Source organism: Vidua chalybeata, chromosome 18, assembly GCF_026979565.1.
Source record: "Vidua chalybeata isolate OUT-0048 chromosome 18, bVidCha1 merged haplotype, whole genome shotgun sequence".
NCBI classification, from domain to species: Eukaryota; Metazoa; Chordata; class Aves; order Passeriformes; family Viduidae; genus Vidua; species Vidua chalybeata.
The window spans coordinates 2,793,990-2,808,307 of record NC_071547.1 but is presented as its reverse complement, the minus strand read 5'-3'; the positions used below and the strand labels follow the sequence as shown (position 1 = coordinate 2,808,307).

General features: G+C 43.5%; 1 protein-coding gene across 1 annotated transcript; it reads right to left on the bottom strand.

The window, feature by feature from the left end:
• On the bottom strand, nt 1-14,018 carry VPS37B (VPS37B subunit of ESCRT-I). Its single transcript, XM_053959680.1, has 4 exons — nt 13,835-14,018; nt 5,966-6,137; nt 5,287-5,369; nt 1-4,181 (listed from the first exon to the last, which is right to left on the bottom strand). Exons 1-4 carry the CDS (start codon nt 13,937-13,939, stop codon nt 3,678-3,680), a joined length of 864 nt encoding a protein of 287 aa, XP_053815655.1. The 5' UTR covers nt 13,940-14,018; the 3' UTR covers nt 1-3,677.
• Between the last annotated feature and the right edge of the window lie 300 nt (nt 14,019-14,318).

The window sequence follows — 14,318 nt, the reverse complement described above, 5'->3', positions numbered from 1 at the left end:
CCAAGAGATATGCTATTTTATTTAAAATCAGAACACAGTAGATAACAGAAAGACTTATTATGCAAACAACTCCACTGTATGTTTCACCATTTGCTCGGCCTATAAAACTGCCCCTTCTGAAGAGAGTCCAGGATCACACAGAGGAACTGTTCAGGCACAGGACGACTCTGCCCCCTCTGAACTCCGCGTCCGCCACGCAGCTCCACAGGAGGGTAAGAGAACTGTCGGTCTGAGCTCTGTGATTCCAGTTTGAGAGGGCAGAGAAGTCCCAGGAGAGGTGGAGACCGAGGCTGTGGAGGGTGGGGATGGTGACCTCGACCAGGCAGTGCCCAGGTGCCTCCTGGCATCCCAGGGCAGCTCCTGTTCCCTCCTGCAGTACCGAGGTGACCTGTCTGGATCAGCTGTGCTGGAACAACCAACTCCACCTTCTCTGGGAGGCAGCTCCGAGTGCAGTGAGACCAGCCAGGAGCCAGAACTGCTCGCTGCAGTCCCGGCTCCAAGTCCCAGCTCACAGAACTGCACACAAAAGACTGGCACAAATAATGCTGCCCAAAGAGAGCATTTCCAATGCTACCAACACTCTAAAGCCGTGTTACACATTGTATTTAAAGGATTTTTCTCCACTCCAATTGCTTTGGGGAAGTATATGCTATTTGTAGCAGACATCAAAAATCCTTTATATATATATATATATTTTTTTTTTTTTGGCAAGCATCGTGATCCACCCCCTCTCAAGTCTCAGCTTGCCTATGGCATTTTAATCTCACTATCTTATAAACAGTGCAAATTAGTACAATTCTAAACATCCTAGCCAGAGCAGAATTAATTTATTAGCTATAACAGAACAGGAGAAGCTGTTGAAGGGCAACAGGTTGAAAGCACTGACACAGCTCTTGCCAGGTTAGTGTTTCGTCAAGTTTGTTGCTGAAAGGATTGAACAGCTTTCCACAGTCATTCTTCTCCTTTACCCTTGAACATCACCAGCAGTCAAGTAAATATTTACAGTTTGTGTGCACACACACACACACACACAAAATTAATGGCAAAACGTTTTCCATGAGCAGCTGGACTTCAGTTATGAGCTTGCAATAACTGAAACATCACATTAGTTACATCAGCTATGTTCAAACTTACCCATCAGTGAAGGCAACTATAAGCTTACAAATAGCAGATACAGCTGTTTTTTTCTGAAGTATGAGGGTCAGTTTTTAGTAAAAGTCAGTGCTCTCGAAGAGCCCTTAAATTAGAGTTAAGCAATGGCCATTCAAATGATAAAAATGCTAATATCCTAGAATTACAATCACAAGTAGTGATCCTAAGGCACATCAGCCACATGCATATGCAATAATGCATTGTTTTGCTTTCAGACAAAAAAATTGCATTAGCTTTGTCTGTATTTAGTGTGCACAAGAGGTTGTTTTTAGATAAAGTATCCCTGAAAGGTCATTGTTATCACAAAAGGTACCAAAAGACAGAAGATTTAACAAGTAGTAAAAATATTTTTGGACTACTAATACCAATAAAGTCTGATACATAAAATGCAGTGCAAATTCACCATATACTTATCTATCACCCCCATCACTTCTGAGGATTTCCAACTCTCAGAAAAAAAAAGTTGGCACTTGATAAGTGTAAAATATACCTGGTTGTTTTTATGAAATCTTAGTAAAACTAATTTTGGGAGTGTTTTAGAGTTTTTGTGTAGCAGGCTCAAAGTATGAATTTCTGTACTCAGACAGCACCCTGGTAGCCCCCACCCACTTTAATTCTTTCTAGGACACAAACCATTTCTACAGCAGACTCATGTTTAGCATCCAGATACAACAGCTGCCACCCAAATACCAGCACTAACAGCACAGCAAAGTTACTTTGAAACGACTCATAATTAACCATGCTTTACACAAAGCTTCAGTGAGAAAATAATACCAAGAAAAGATACCACACTATTAAAAAAAAAAAAACAACCACATCCTGTACCATCACTAGATTACAGAAAAAACACACTTTGCAAACAAATCCAATGCACATTGCTTCACAAAATCCCCCATCTATAAAAACTTGCCAGACTTACACTGGGGAATTGGTTCAGATGCCAGTAACAGTGACCAACCTTCTGCCCTGTCTGCAGAAGGCAAACCAAGCCAAATGACCATATTCATGTTTTCAGAATCGAGAGCTTCCTGTTATGAGCTTAATTTCAGATTAGTATTTGCTAACCACCACACTCCAGAGGAAATGATTAAGGGACAATCCAGGACTTACATAAAGGAAAAAAAAAAATAGATATTCTATTCTGACTGATGTTTGTAGTACAAACTTCCAAACAATGTAGTGCATTCCAGCACAATGATACCAAAATAACTGAAATAACCAGGGGCTTTGACAGCTTCTGATTGATAACAAATTCACAGACACATTCTGTGCAAACAACAAGTGTCAAAATTTGCCTCCCCCAGTGCTGGATTAAAATACCAGCATGTGTCTGCACCTTAGGCTTCAAGAGTCACATTGAGAGTGAAATCTGAGCTGCCCTAAAAAGCCTCTCCCATCCAGTGGCAGAAGTTAAGAACAGATTCTGTAAGATGCAAACAGCCACCATGGACTTCAAAAGGCTTTTCTTTTTTGTCTACTTGCAGAGAAACATTAACTGCCAATTCCAGATAGATACACGTGCCCCAAACTGCAAAACTAAACTAAATGGAAAAGTTAAAAGTAGCTCTGCCAAGTGAGAGACAGAGTTAAGGTATAAAATGAAATTGTGGAAATTCAAGTGGGCAATTACATGTGAAAATCCAGTATTTGATTAAGAAAATACCCTGCCTAGATTCCTGGAATCACATGGTAGCAAAAGCTAAGCACCTGTGTAAAAAAATCATTTCTGTATCCAAGGTGTGGAAAAGGAGAGAAAAACCAACCATTAGAAAGAGTCTTAATAGGCAAGGAAATAAAACTGCCTGGTAAAGTGTCTATAAAACCCTAAACTGGCTCTACAAACAGTTTAGTTGCATTTCAAGAGACCAGGACTTTGAGGGTATCGAGCTATTTAGGAGTGGGAGTAGTGCCTACTTTGATTACACACTAAGGTAACAACTGAAATGCAGAAATGAAACTCTTGTCCTTTTCCCTGCCTAAATCCCCCCAAGGTGTTCTGACAGGAGTTTCAGCTCAGTGAGCTCTGAAACCGCCGTGCACCTGGCCCTGGATGTGAAAGGATGCCAGGGGGGGTCCTGTGCACACCCCTTGCCCAGCAGTCAGGTATGGTTGTTACCATCTCAACACTGTCACAGAATTCCTTAGAGGGACAACCAGCTCCCCGTTTGCAACACATACATCCAGCTGCCATGGGAATACATCAGAACAGAGGAGGATGCTGATTTACCATCACTGAGGAATTCAGAGCACGACTCTGTTTGTAACGTCAGCAAATCCACTGTGAGTGCCTTCCCAATTTGATGGATTTACAGAATTTAGACCTCATCACCTTCCTAGGAAAACCTCGTCATCACTGACCTTTGCAAACAAACATCATCACATTTAGCAAAGCAACCTCTGTGCCACAGCTCGGCCTTTGTGCTCCATTGTGCAAAGAACAGAGGCTTCCCATTGCCTACAGCAAGTCTCTGATGGGGGAAAAGGAAATATAAGCACCAATACATAAGTCAGGCGCACCCAAATATTTACTGGAGGATAAAGCCGGGATGTGGTGGAAGGCGAGGTGGTCTTTGGGGCAGAGGTGGAGGATAGGGGGGGACAAACTGAGCTGGGTATCCCGGCTGTGCCGTCTGACTCGTGGGCTGAGCTGCTCCCGGCCGGGGCGGGAGAGGAGGGTACGGAGCACCTGGGTAAGAGAGAGCTGGTCCTGAGCTCATGGCTGCGGTGAAGGGAGTGGGGAAGCGTCCTGCCGGGCCTGAGGGAGGCGGTGGGGGCGGGATCCGCCGCGGCACCACCGAGGGAGGAGGGTTTGCATCCGCCTTGTAGGGATCGGCAGGGGCTGCTGCGGGCTCGGCTGCCCTCGGCTGCGGCGGCGCCTGAACCTGAGGAAGTCTCTGTCCCTTCAGCACCATTTCCTGCAGCTTCTCGATCTTCACCCGGCGCAGGTGAGCCAGTTTCCTCTTGCTCTGGTACTCGTCGATGAAGGAATCCAGTGGTATTTCACCATCAAGGAACCTTTCTGCCATATTCTGTCAAATACAGAACATTCTCTTAGGAAACAGCCTACTGCAACAGAATCTAAATGGCTCACATCCCAAAAATAGCAGCATTTTGCCTGTGATTTTCCAGCTGGCATATGGAAGATGACTGGCATACTGAAGAATTCTGAGCAGAACTTTTAGTTATTACTCAGAAGCACTGAGAGTTAAATACCACTTTTGCATAAATTTATACTGAAGTAACAGCAGTAAAAACATCTGAATCTCGCTCTGAGTGTTCCCCTGATCACCAGAGACAGGAACAAACCAAGTCCAGCAGCTTCCCAGATTGCCAGCTAAGCTGAATTGCAGCTCAGTGCTGCCTGAATGCCAACAGAAACACTGGGAACTCTGTGAGACTCAGCACAGAGATTATTGCTAAGTCAGGCTTAAGACTCACCCTTATTTGTGGCTTTGGGTAAATGATGTTTAATGACTGAGTGCTGAACAAACATAAAATCACAAAATTCAGCTTGTCCTGGGAATGTCTTTTTACGATCACAACTCAAGGCTAATAAGCACATTTTTTTCCTCCTAATTAATTACAGAAAATGCCTGCATGCAAATCAGCAAACAAAACCAAACACTCCCATTATTCTGAAGTCACACCACCCTTCAAGCACTTGTGTCTCAGGAAGTGGTGACCACTGGCACCTGCACAGACACACTGAAATCACAGTGGAATATTTCACCAGAAACACTGGAGGAAAAGCAGCACAGGCACAGGTTTTTTTATTAGGCTACTAATTGACATTTATTATGAAGTAATACATACCAGGCAAACCCCACTGAAAAAAGATTCCACATTTTTAAACTCTACACGTTTGAAGGCAAAGCCAAGGAACTAAGAGGGTTTGCCTATCTTTTCTAAAAAAGAGTACTTTCTTTCTTGAACTTAATGATGTTAAGAGTAAAATATTACTCAGATAAAAAAGAAATAAAATTGCTGGAATCAAATAGCTGTTGCCTGAAGTTCAAAGTAGAGACAAGACCATATCCTTAATCTGTCACATGCTCAACTCAGCACTGCAGCCATGGACACTGGAAGGTTCTGGTAATGGGTGGAAGTGGCAGAATTGGGGAGTTCTGTCCTTACCTCTGTGTCCTCCTCAATCTTCGCCCCCTCAGTCTGCAGCAGTGCCAGCAGGGTCTCCAGGGAAGCATTACTGGATTGTCTGTCTGCAAAGGCACGGGAAGGACAGAAAATGACAGCTGGCTCTAAGTGACCTGGAACTACACAACAACCTCCAAGGCACATCTGCACAACCAGCAGACTGCAGCTCTACACAGGGTGATGCACAGTAAGAAATACATTAACAAGTTCAGGAATATTGTCAGAGTGCTAAGAGCTGAAATTTAATTCCAATTATATATTTCTAATATTCAAAGCACTTCAGCAAGTGCAGTATTAGATGTCCAATATAATTCAGTATGAAAGTTAAATGTAATATTCCATTTGATTTATAAATAGTCACTGAAAATTCAAAGTGTTTTGCTCTTTAGCAAGGTAACTGAAGTTGATAGTTTAGAGAAGAGTAGGTCAAGAACAGGTAGGTAACAGGAAGAACCCACAGTATCTGTTACTAGGTGTGACAGTCACTTAATAAATCATCAGACGTGTGATCTATTTCAGCACTACACAAGAATGACATTTCACTTTGTACCCTAATTCACACAGCTAAAAATGAGATGCCAAAAACCAAACAACAAACAGGCAAATAGATTTACATTCACTTAAAAAACAGCAAATCATAATTGTCAACAGCCAGTGTTACCTAGTTTTGTTTTCTTTATCTGGTATGCTTCAAAAAGAACTTGCAGCTCTTGATATTTCTCAGTTAAATTTGATTTTAGAGACTCCAACTTTGGCTGGTACAGGAGATTTCCCTCTGCCAGACTGCGGTTGCTGGCAAGAGTCATGTCCTTGCTGTGCTGAACATTTTGGGCCTGGACATAAATTAAAAACAAAACAAAAAAAAAAGTGTGTGAAATGACAGTGAAATTATTAAGCAATAAATGAGACTTTGAAAACTTTTAAATAAACAACAAAAGTATGTAAGAATTAGTGCTGTGGTACTGGATCTGCACCTGATGAACAAATGATGAAAATTGACAGATAAAAAAAAAAAAGCAACAGCTCTTGAAAAAATCTGAATTCCAGCAGTGAGATACAATGAGTGCAGAAGAATATGATCCGTTATCTTGTTAATGTGTAAAAAATAAAGATTGCATTGTGACTGTTCCTTCTCCAAAATATTCCCCAACTGTGTTACACCAATGCTGGATTGATGCCAAAACCTTCATTTTTTTTTCAGTTTAATCCTTCTGCTTAACAGTTCCTAGCCTAAAGTGACAATTCTCACACACCCAAGATTCAGCCAGATTCCAGTTTGCTCACACTCACACATGCACATGATTTTATCAAGAGAGCCTTCAGGAGCTCTGGGAGAGCTGAGTGTTTGGAGAAGTCTGCCCTGGATGTCACATTAGATTCATTAAAATATTCAGACATCAAAAGGGAAAAAAAACAAACAAACAAACAAAAAAAAAAACAACCAAGGGATTTAATTTCAGATTCTCAGGCTGAATCAACAAGTGGAATAGTCCTCCCAGGGCACAACAGACTAATTCTATTGAGCTGCCTTCAAAACCAACAGGAGTTTGGTACATTTTTGTGACCTCCTCCATCCATGTGTCCCCTCTAGTCCAAGTTATCCCTGTTCAGCTGCAGCTGCTCCCATTTACAGCCCCTGCAAACAGAAGCACAGACCTTGCTCCTGCCACACTTCTGGGTGGACACAGAGCCACACCCCACAAACAGGAAAAGAGGAAACCCAAATGAGCTGTTTAAAAGCCCCAGAAAAGGTCAGCATCAAAATTCAGGTGTTTTTCCAAGTACAGCAACTGTCTTTGAGAGCAATTACTTCCTTTTGCAATATTTATATGCTACTTTAATTTCCTAAATTCAAAACTTGCTTGGTGTTACTTAAACACTTCTGTCTCCAGATATTGCTCTTCAAAAACCAAACTTTACTCTCACCCTGTTCTTGCCAAATCACTTAAAAACCCAACAACAACCACCAAGGATAATGCAGAGTCCTAAATTCTACATCAATCCCAGTTCTACTCCAAAATGTGAAATTCAGAAATTACACTTTCAATATTGTTTTGTCTCCTCAAGCCTAAATAAGCATCCAGCCCTATGCTTGTGTTTCAGTGTGGATCTCTTCAAAGAATAAGAAGAAAGTTCTTACCTTTGAATTTAATGCAAAATCATTTAAATTAAACTGGTTTCCATTTGTTTATTCTCATATGATCCAATCCTGTTAGTACTGTTGCTTTCAAAAAGCTGAAGTCCCCTTGTTTTACATTTTTTGAAAAAGAATTATGAAGGGAGCTAAAATACACAGGGTTTAACAGCTTAATTAGTGGCATCCAACTCTTACCAACCCCCTGCCATCACCACAAGCCTTGTTACTGGCTGCCTCCTGAACTGCCAGCCAAGGAGAATCGTGTGCAAAAAGCTTGATGGGTTCTGGTGCCTCTTTCACCATTTTAATGAGCTCACTACTTCCTCACAGCAAATTCAGTATTTTCACTGCTTGGGAGGCTGATATTCTCATGTCAAAGCAGGTGCACAGTCAGTCAGGAGAGACCAGTTTAATGAGTGAACTTTGATCTCTCTTTTAGGATGAAGATTTACATTTACCCAGGGCAGGAAAAAAGCCAGTGGACACAAACCTATAAGCCTTTCAAGAGGACAAATACCAAGAAAAGGAAGCTTTTACTATAATCATTTATAGTAAAGAGGAGAAGGTAGAACTCCAGATAAACAGAGTAAGAAAAGGCTTCCTGAAGTCAGATGAGACTTTAGTGATGTCGTCCCTGGCTCAAGTGTCAGAATACTTCTCAACAGGACCAGGAAGGAAGAAGCAGCAACAAATTCTTAATCTTTCATAATGATCTGTTGAATAACTTTACTTCTAAATAATTTCAAATAGGTGAAGATGAGTAAATATCACTATGAAATTATGTATCTGACTTGTAAAAATAAGAAAAATGTGATTAATATGACCTGCCTACATCTAAGGCAGAGTGACATCCTGTCCTTTGGATCTGATATCTAATAATTATGGACTAGACAAAGCTTTAGCAAAAGTCTTAAAAATACTTGTTTTAAACTGAAGAAGTTATGGTATTTGTAATTGTACTGTAAGTTCTAGTATTTGAAATTACACAGGACTAAGCTTTCTCCATACTAGAGCACTTCTGAGAGGGGCGTATTTTTTCTAACAGAAGTTGATCAAAAATGGTAATTGACACTTAATGACGAAATAAAATGTCATTCCTGAAGTCTTCACTTCCAGCATTGGTCTGTGTCAAAGTTCTTTTAACAATGCACACTTGGAGAGATGAGAAACTTGAATCTCACCCAAAACCATGAGAAGAACCAGTTCCTCAGATACAAAGCAAACTTAGGAATGATGTTTAATGAAACTTAAGGAGGAGCTGGTGAAGAGCCATCCACTCGTTTCAGGACATTGAAACACTTCATGTCACTGAAAGAATTTTGAAATCTTTGAATTCTATTTCACAAACAGAGCAGATATAATCCCAGAGTGATGCAACTTGAAAACAGTCACAATCTATAAACCAGAATAATCTCTGTCACTCATATTAAGATCTGTGTAAACTGACTACAGCAACTGTTCCACTACAATTGGAAGTTAGTTTGAGGAATCAGAAAGCAAACACTGTAAAGTTTACCTAAAGTGTGCTGTAGAAAAGCTTTCTAAAAATGAGTAATTTAAAACTACCAAAAAAACAGCTGCAAAATCATCCAAGGGTCAAAGGCACAGTCCAGCATGAGCAGTCTATTAAGATTATCAGTGCAGCACAAAGCATGCTTTCAGCATCCATTCACAGCTTTCCACAAGCCCAAGACAAAGGCCGAGGAAGGAATAAACCCAACAAAAGGTATTTTGTTGTCACATGTGACAAAAATGTGCATTAGCAGGGAACTGCTCCTGCACTGGTTGTTCACCTGCCCACTGGAAGTGCAAGGAAAAAAGTTATTTAGAGATAAAAGTCAGGAGCATGGGAGTCCAGCAGAATTCCTAACAAGACTCTTGAGGTCATGAGCACTTCAACAGGCAGGAAACTGTTGAACTGTTAATCTGAAACCAGATGAAAATACCAGTCAGAATCACGAGACACAGTGAGACAGGACAATATTAAGGAGAATATATGACTTTTTTTTTTTTTTTTTTAACTGCTAAGCTCTCACTATGAATTCTGAATGGGACAAACAAGGCAACCATACTGAGCTGCTTATAAGGGGATTTTCATGGTACAAGGATTGCTCACTCCTGAGCAGAGCACTCAACACCAAACTGTGCGGCAAGAAAACGAAGCCATGGACACACGGAGGTTATTAAAAACAAAAGCTATGGTTTATGCAGCACTTCAAAATTTCAGCTGCTTAAAAAATGAATTTCTTTAATGGACATAATTTGAATAACTTTACTCAAGGATTTATTTAATAAGCAATTCCAAGAGCAGGCAGCAGAACTGCTTTGGGAATTTAGAGTCTACTACTTTTATGAACTGCAGCTTTGTTTCATCCCACTTTTAAAAAAGTGAAAAAAAAAAAAAAAGCTGGATAAAATTAAACCAGAACTAGTACTGGCTTAGCAACATTCATACTATAAATGTTGATCCCTTACTCCAAAATAATGCAAGCAAGAGTTATTTGTGTAAAACGTCTCTGAGAAGCGTCACCCTGGTTCATCTCAAAGCACATTTCCAGAGGAGCTGTCTCCTGAGACACTGAGCAATCCTGACTACCCACAAAGTCCATCAAGAGCTGCTCTAATTATAAGCTTGCTCTGGCCAGCACCACGGCGAGGAGTCTCTTGGTACCTTCGAGAAAAAGTCTCTTAAGGAGCTATAAATAAAAAGCAGCTTTGTGTGGCACCGTTTTAATTGCTTTATACATAGGACACGTCCACGGTAGTTTTAGATTTCTCCAGCCTCTACCATTCCCACGTTCTCTTTCACTTACACATACTTGTAAATTAAGAAGAAAATATGCAGTCACACTGTGGAAGTATAAAGATGCACACTTGGAGTGTCAAGTTAACCCCTGAAACAGGAGCTGACAGGTGCAGAGTAGGAGAAGAGAATTCTTTTACAAAAGATTTAGGAGTGCTTTTCATCAAGGACTCGTGAATAATAATACACCCCCTAACAACATCTGTTCTGTAATAAATATTAAAACATACTGCGAAGTAATTAGATTGGCTAAATTTAGCTCTTCTGATTACTTGAAAATGACAAAATAAAGCTTAGAAGGTAAGCTGCAGTTCCTAGACATTTCTTGCAGAGGCAAGACACTCAGCACTGCAATTTGCACTCATCAGACACAGATGGGTTACTCGTTTGATGCTCAGCTAGAAGAGAAAAATCTGTAGTTGTCACCAAGTCTAATTCCTAACTTTGCAACTAAATTTCATGTTTGGCCAACAAGAACATGACCACTTGCACAATGTGGTTTTAGGACAGGAGTAGGAATCCAAGAAATCTGGGCATGAATGCACATAGTTTAACTTGGACTTTCTGCCCTGCATGATCTGTTCAATCAGCTTTTGAGAAAAGGACCATGCTCAAAAAACTCCTTTTGTGCTTGCCAGTGTACTCTGAAATGCTGGAATGAGAAGAAGGCAATGCATTTCTGACTTCTTGATTTCACATAATTAAGGTATTGAAAACCAAACAATTTTTGGCCATGGAACCTTAGCAGTCAGTAACACAATACTGCACTGTTACAGAAGTGATGCTCCAGGAGATAAAAAGAAAATTCACTTTCACAGGGAAATTCATCAAATCATCACCAGTGTCAGGTCACAAATTCTCTCATCTCTGCTTTTTAGCATTATCTCACCAGGACTGACTTCTATAAACAAATTATTTTTATGACCCTGCCATGGCAGGGGGTTTGGAACTAAATGATCTTTCAGGTCCCTCCCAACCCAAACCATCCTGTGACTGCCAATTTCATGAAGATGGATGCTGCACACGCACTAGACATCAACCTGAAAGATGATTAAAAAAAAAACCCTCCTCAGTTTTAAAAGACTGGGAGTACCAGACAAGCAGCTTCCTTCCTTTTTCTGGCAGACAAGATGTTCGTTGTTCAAGCCCTGCAAACCCAAGCTCAGACAGGAAAAGCAGCAGTTCAGCCCTGATGCCACAGTGTCACCCACCTGGGGACACACGTGCAGGACGTTCTGGGAGCACATCACCCCGTGGGCACTCACAGACACAGACACACACCCCCACAAATCCTGCTCAAATGTCACACAGGAATTCATTCCCTCTAAGGCTGGAAGTGCCTATTTTTAGCTGTTAGCAAGAAAGCCAAGTGGTTTTTCTAAATCCTCCTCCTCTGTGAACAAAACATTGGGGTTTGAGCTGGGTTTCCCTTGCAACAAGGAGAACAAAGGGTTTTTTCAATTGTGGAATAATCAGCTTTAACCAAGTTTGCCACTGAAAATACAAGTGACCTCAGAGAAGGGATTCGGGAATCGTGATTGAATTGGCATGTCACAGTAAAATTAGGAATTTAAGGACTTTGGAATAACCCCACAACCTGGATACATATGGACTGACAGCCAAGCAGCAGTGAAGTCACCATGGTGCCTCCTTAATGGTCAGGATTTCCCTCTCTCCCTCTTCCTGCCACACACTTCCCAGTGAAAACTCAGGTCTCAGCAGCACAGGCAATAAGCAATTCAGTGAAGGCAAAAACAGAAGGAGGAAGAAATATTCAAGCATGGCCAATTCCTTCCAAGATGGGTAAACACATTTCTAGTTGAACAGACTCCAGTAAAAGCCTCCACCTGCAATAAAAGAGGATTATAGAAGACAGCAGCACAGCCGTGTTTCCACACAGCCTGAGCACCTTCAAACCTGGCCACACTTTCCAAACACCACAAAATATTCCCTCGGGCCCACAGAACTTTACTCTACAATTTAAAAGCCTTAAGATGCCAACAAAAGAGGAAAACCTGAGGGTCAAATCAAGAATTCTGGTTGTGTAGAGAAGAAGGACTTTTTCTACTGAGGTCATGAGGTTTTCTGTCACTTCTGATCTACAGTAAGTCCACACTGACAAATAAATAATAATAAAGAGCCCACCGAGGCAGGCCTTGTGCTCGTGTCCCTTGTCAGGGGTCACACCGGAGCCAGCAGCACTGCACCCCTTCACATCTTCACCAAGTTAAGCCCATTATGACCCGCTGAGTTTCCTTAAATAGCTTTTATTCAGCGGGGTGCTCCTGCCCCCTGCACACCACGGCCTCCAAAAGCTCTCTGCATGTTCTGCTTTCTACAGCACCGCCTGTTTCTTCTAAGTTCTCAAAATACAGGCTTGCACAAAAAGTTGTTATGGCTGCCCCACTCTCAGAAATCTATTGGCACAAAGTTCAAAATCTAAATTGTTCCATAATGCAGCAAATGAATTCCCCAGGACACCTCATCAACTCAGCCCCAGCCTTCAGTGGGTCTCTCCATGTGTAATACTTTGATAATTTGGCTTGAGGTGATTGGGAACAATTTCCTCAGAAGCACCAAAAGGGCCAGAATCTTAGTTTGAGAGAACACAACTATAACTGATTTCACTTAATAAACTAAGCTCCTTTCTCAAGAACACGTTGCCACTGTTTTTCTTCCCCTGAGGCTTTTGTCCTCTAATTTAAGAAAACAAAAATCCCTCATTAAATACAGGACCCAGAGAAGCAGAGCACATTTTTTCAAGCTTTCATACATATAGTTTCATCTTATTTGCTCTTATCTGACTAAGAGTAAGATTCTTTCAGGGACATCTGTGGCCAAATAAACCCAGAACAGTCTCGTATCTGAGCTGTAACACCCAGTGTCCACTGGCACATAGAAAAGCCAGTTAAAGGCAACCACAGCCAGAGAAAGAAAACAGGCTCCTATTTTGTTTTAAGAATCACAGATCCAAAAGCACGACTTAGAGCCTGATGCACTGACAAAGACACTTCAAACAGGCAAAACAAGCAGCAGAAAAGCCTGACAGCCCCGGCTGCGCCCAGCATACCAACCGAGGCACACAGAAATCTCTTTCACATTGTTTTGAATTCACCCTGGCAAAATCCTTCACCACGGCCAAGGCACAAAACAAGGGCTGCGCGAACGCAAAAAAGCTGATCCCACCTCCGGGCCGTCAGAGTCTCTTAATTCAGCGGTTGGAATTGATTTACTTTCGCGTTTTCAGCCCGCCGAGCCCTCACCCCTCCTACGGCACCCAGCGGGCACCGATCCCCCCGCCTCGGGCCGGCGAACAAAAGGCCGGGAGGGCCGGGGCCGGAGAACGAGGGCCGGGGGCGGCAGGGAAAGGGCAGCAAGGAAGGGACCGGCAGCGCTCCCCGCAGCCCCCGGGGCTCCTCACGCACCGGCAGCTCCACGGCGGGGCCGAGACCGCCCGGCGGCTCCGGGGAGCGGGGAGTCATGAACCCCCCCAACACCGAGCGGCACCGGGGGCGGCGGGGACCCCGCGGGCTGAGGGGGGGGCGGCCCGAGGAGAGGCCGCGGGCGGGGAGTATGAGGCAGCCCCTCACCTCTTCCATCTCGCGGGCCATGTCCTGGAGCTGCTCCTCGTCGTCCAGCAGCGCGCTGAGCTCCTGCAGACTCAGCGCCTCCAGGCGCCGCGCGTCCAGCGCCATCCCGGCCCCGCTGCCGTTCCCGCCCCGGCCCCGGACCGGAAGTGCCGCCGCGGTCTCGCCCCGGCCCGGCGGGCACCGCCCTCAGCGCCCCCTGCCGGGGGGGCGTGTCGGGGCGTACCACGGGGGCTGCGCGGTGGGAGGGGGGCGCTGCCGGACGGAACCACAGGGGCCTGGGGAGGGGGGCCGCGGTGGCTGAGCGGGCCCGGGCTGAGGGGAGCCCCTGTGGGGGGGGTGAAGCCTCTGCGAGGGGTCTTTGGGGGAGCCCCTGTGGGGGGGTGAAGCCCCTGTGAAGGGTCTGTGGGGGGAGCCTCTGTGAGGGGCTGAAACCCCTGTGAGGGGTCTGTGGGGGCAGCCCCTGTGAGGGGGGTGAAGCCTCTGT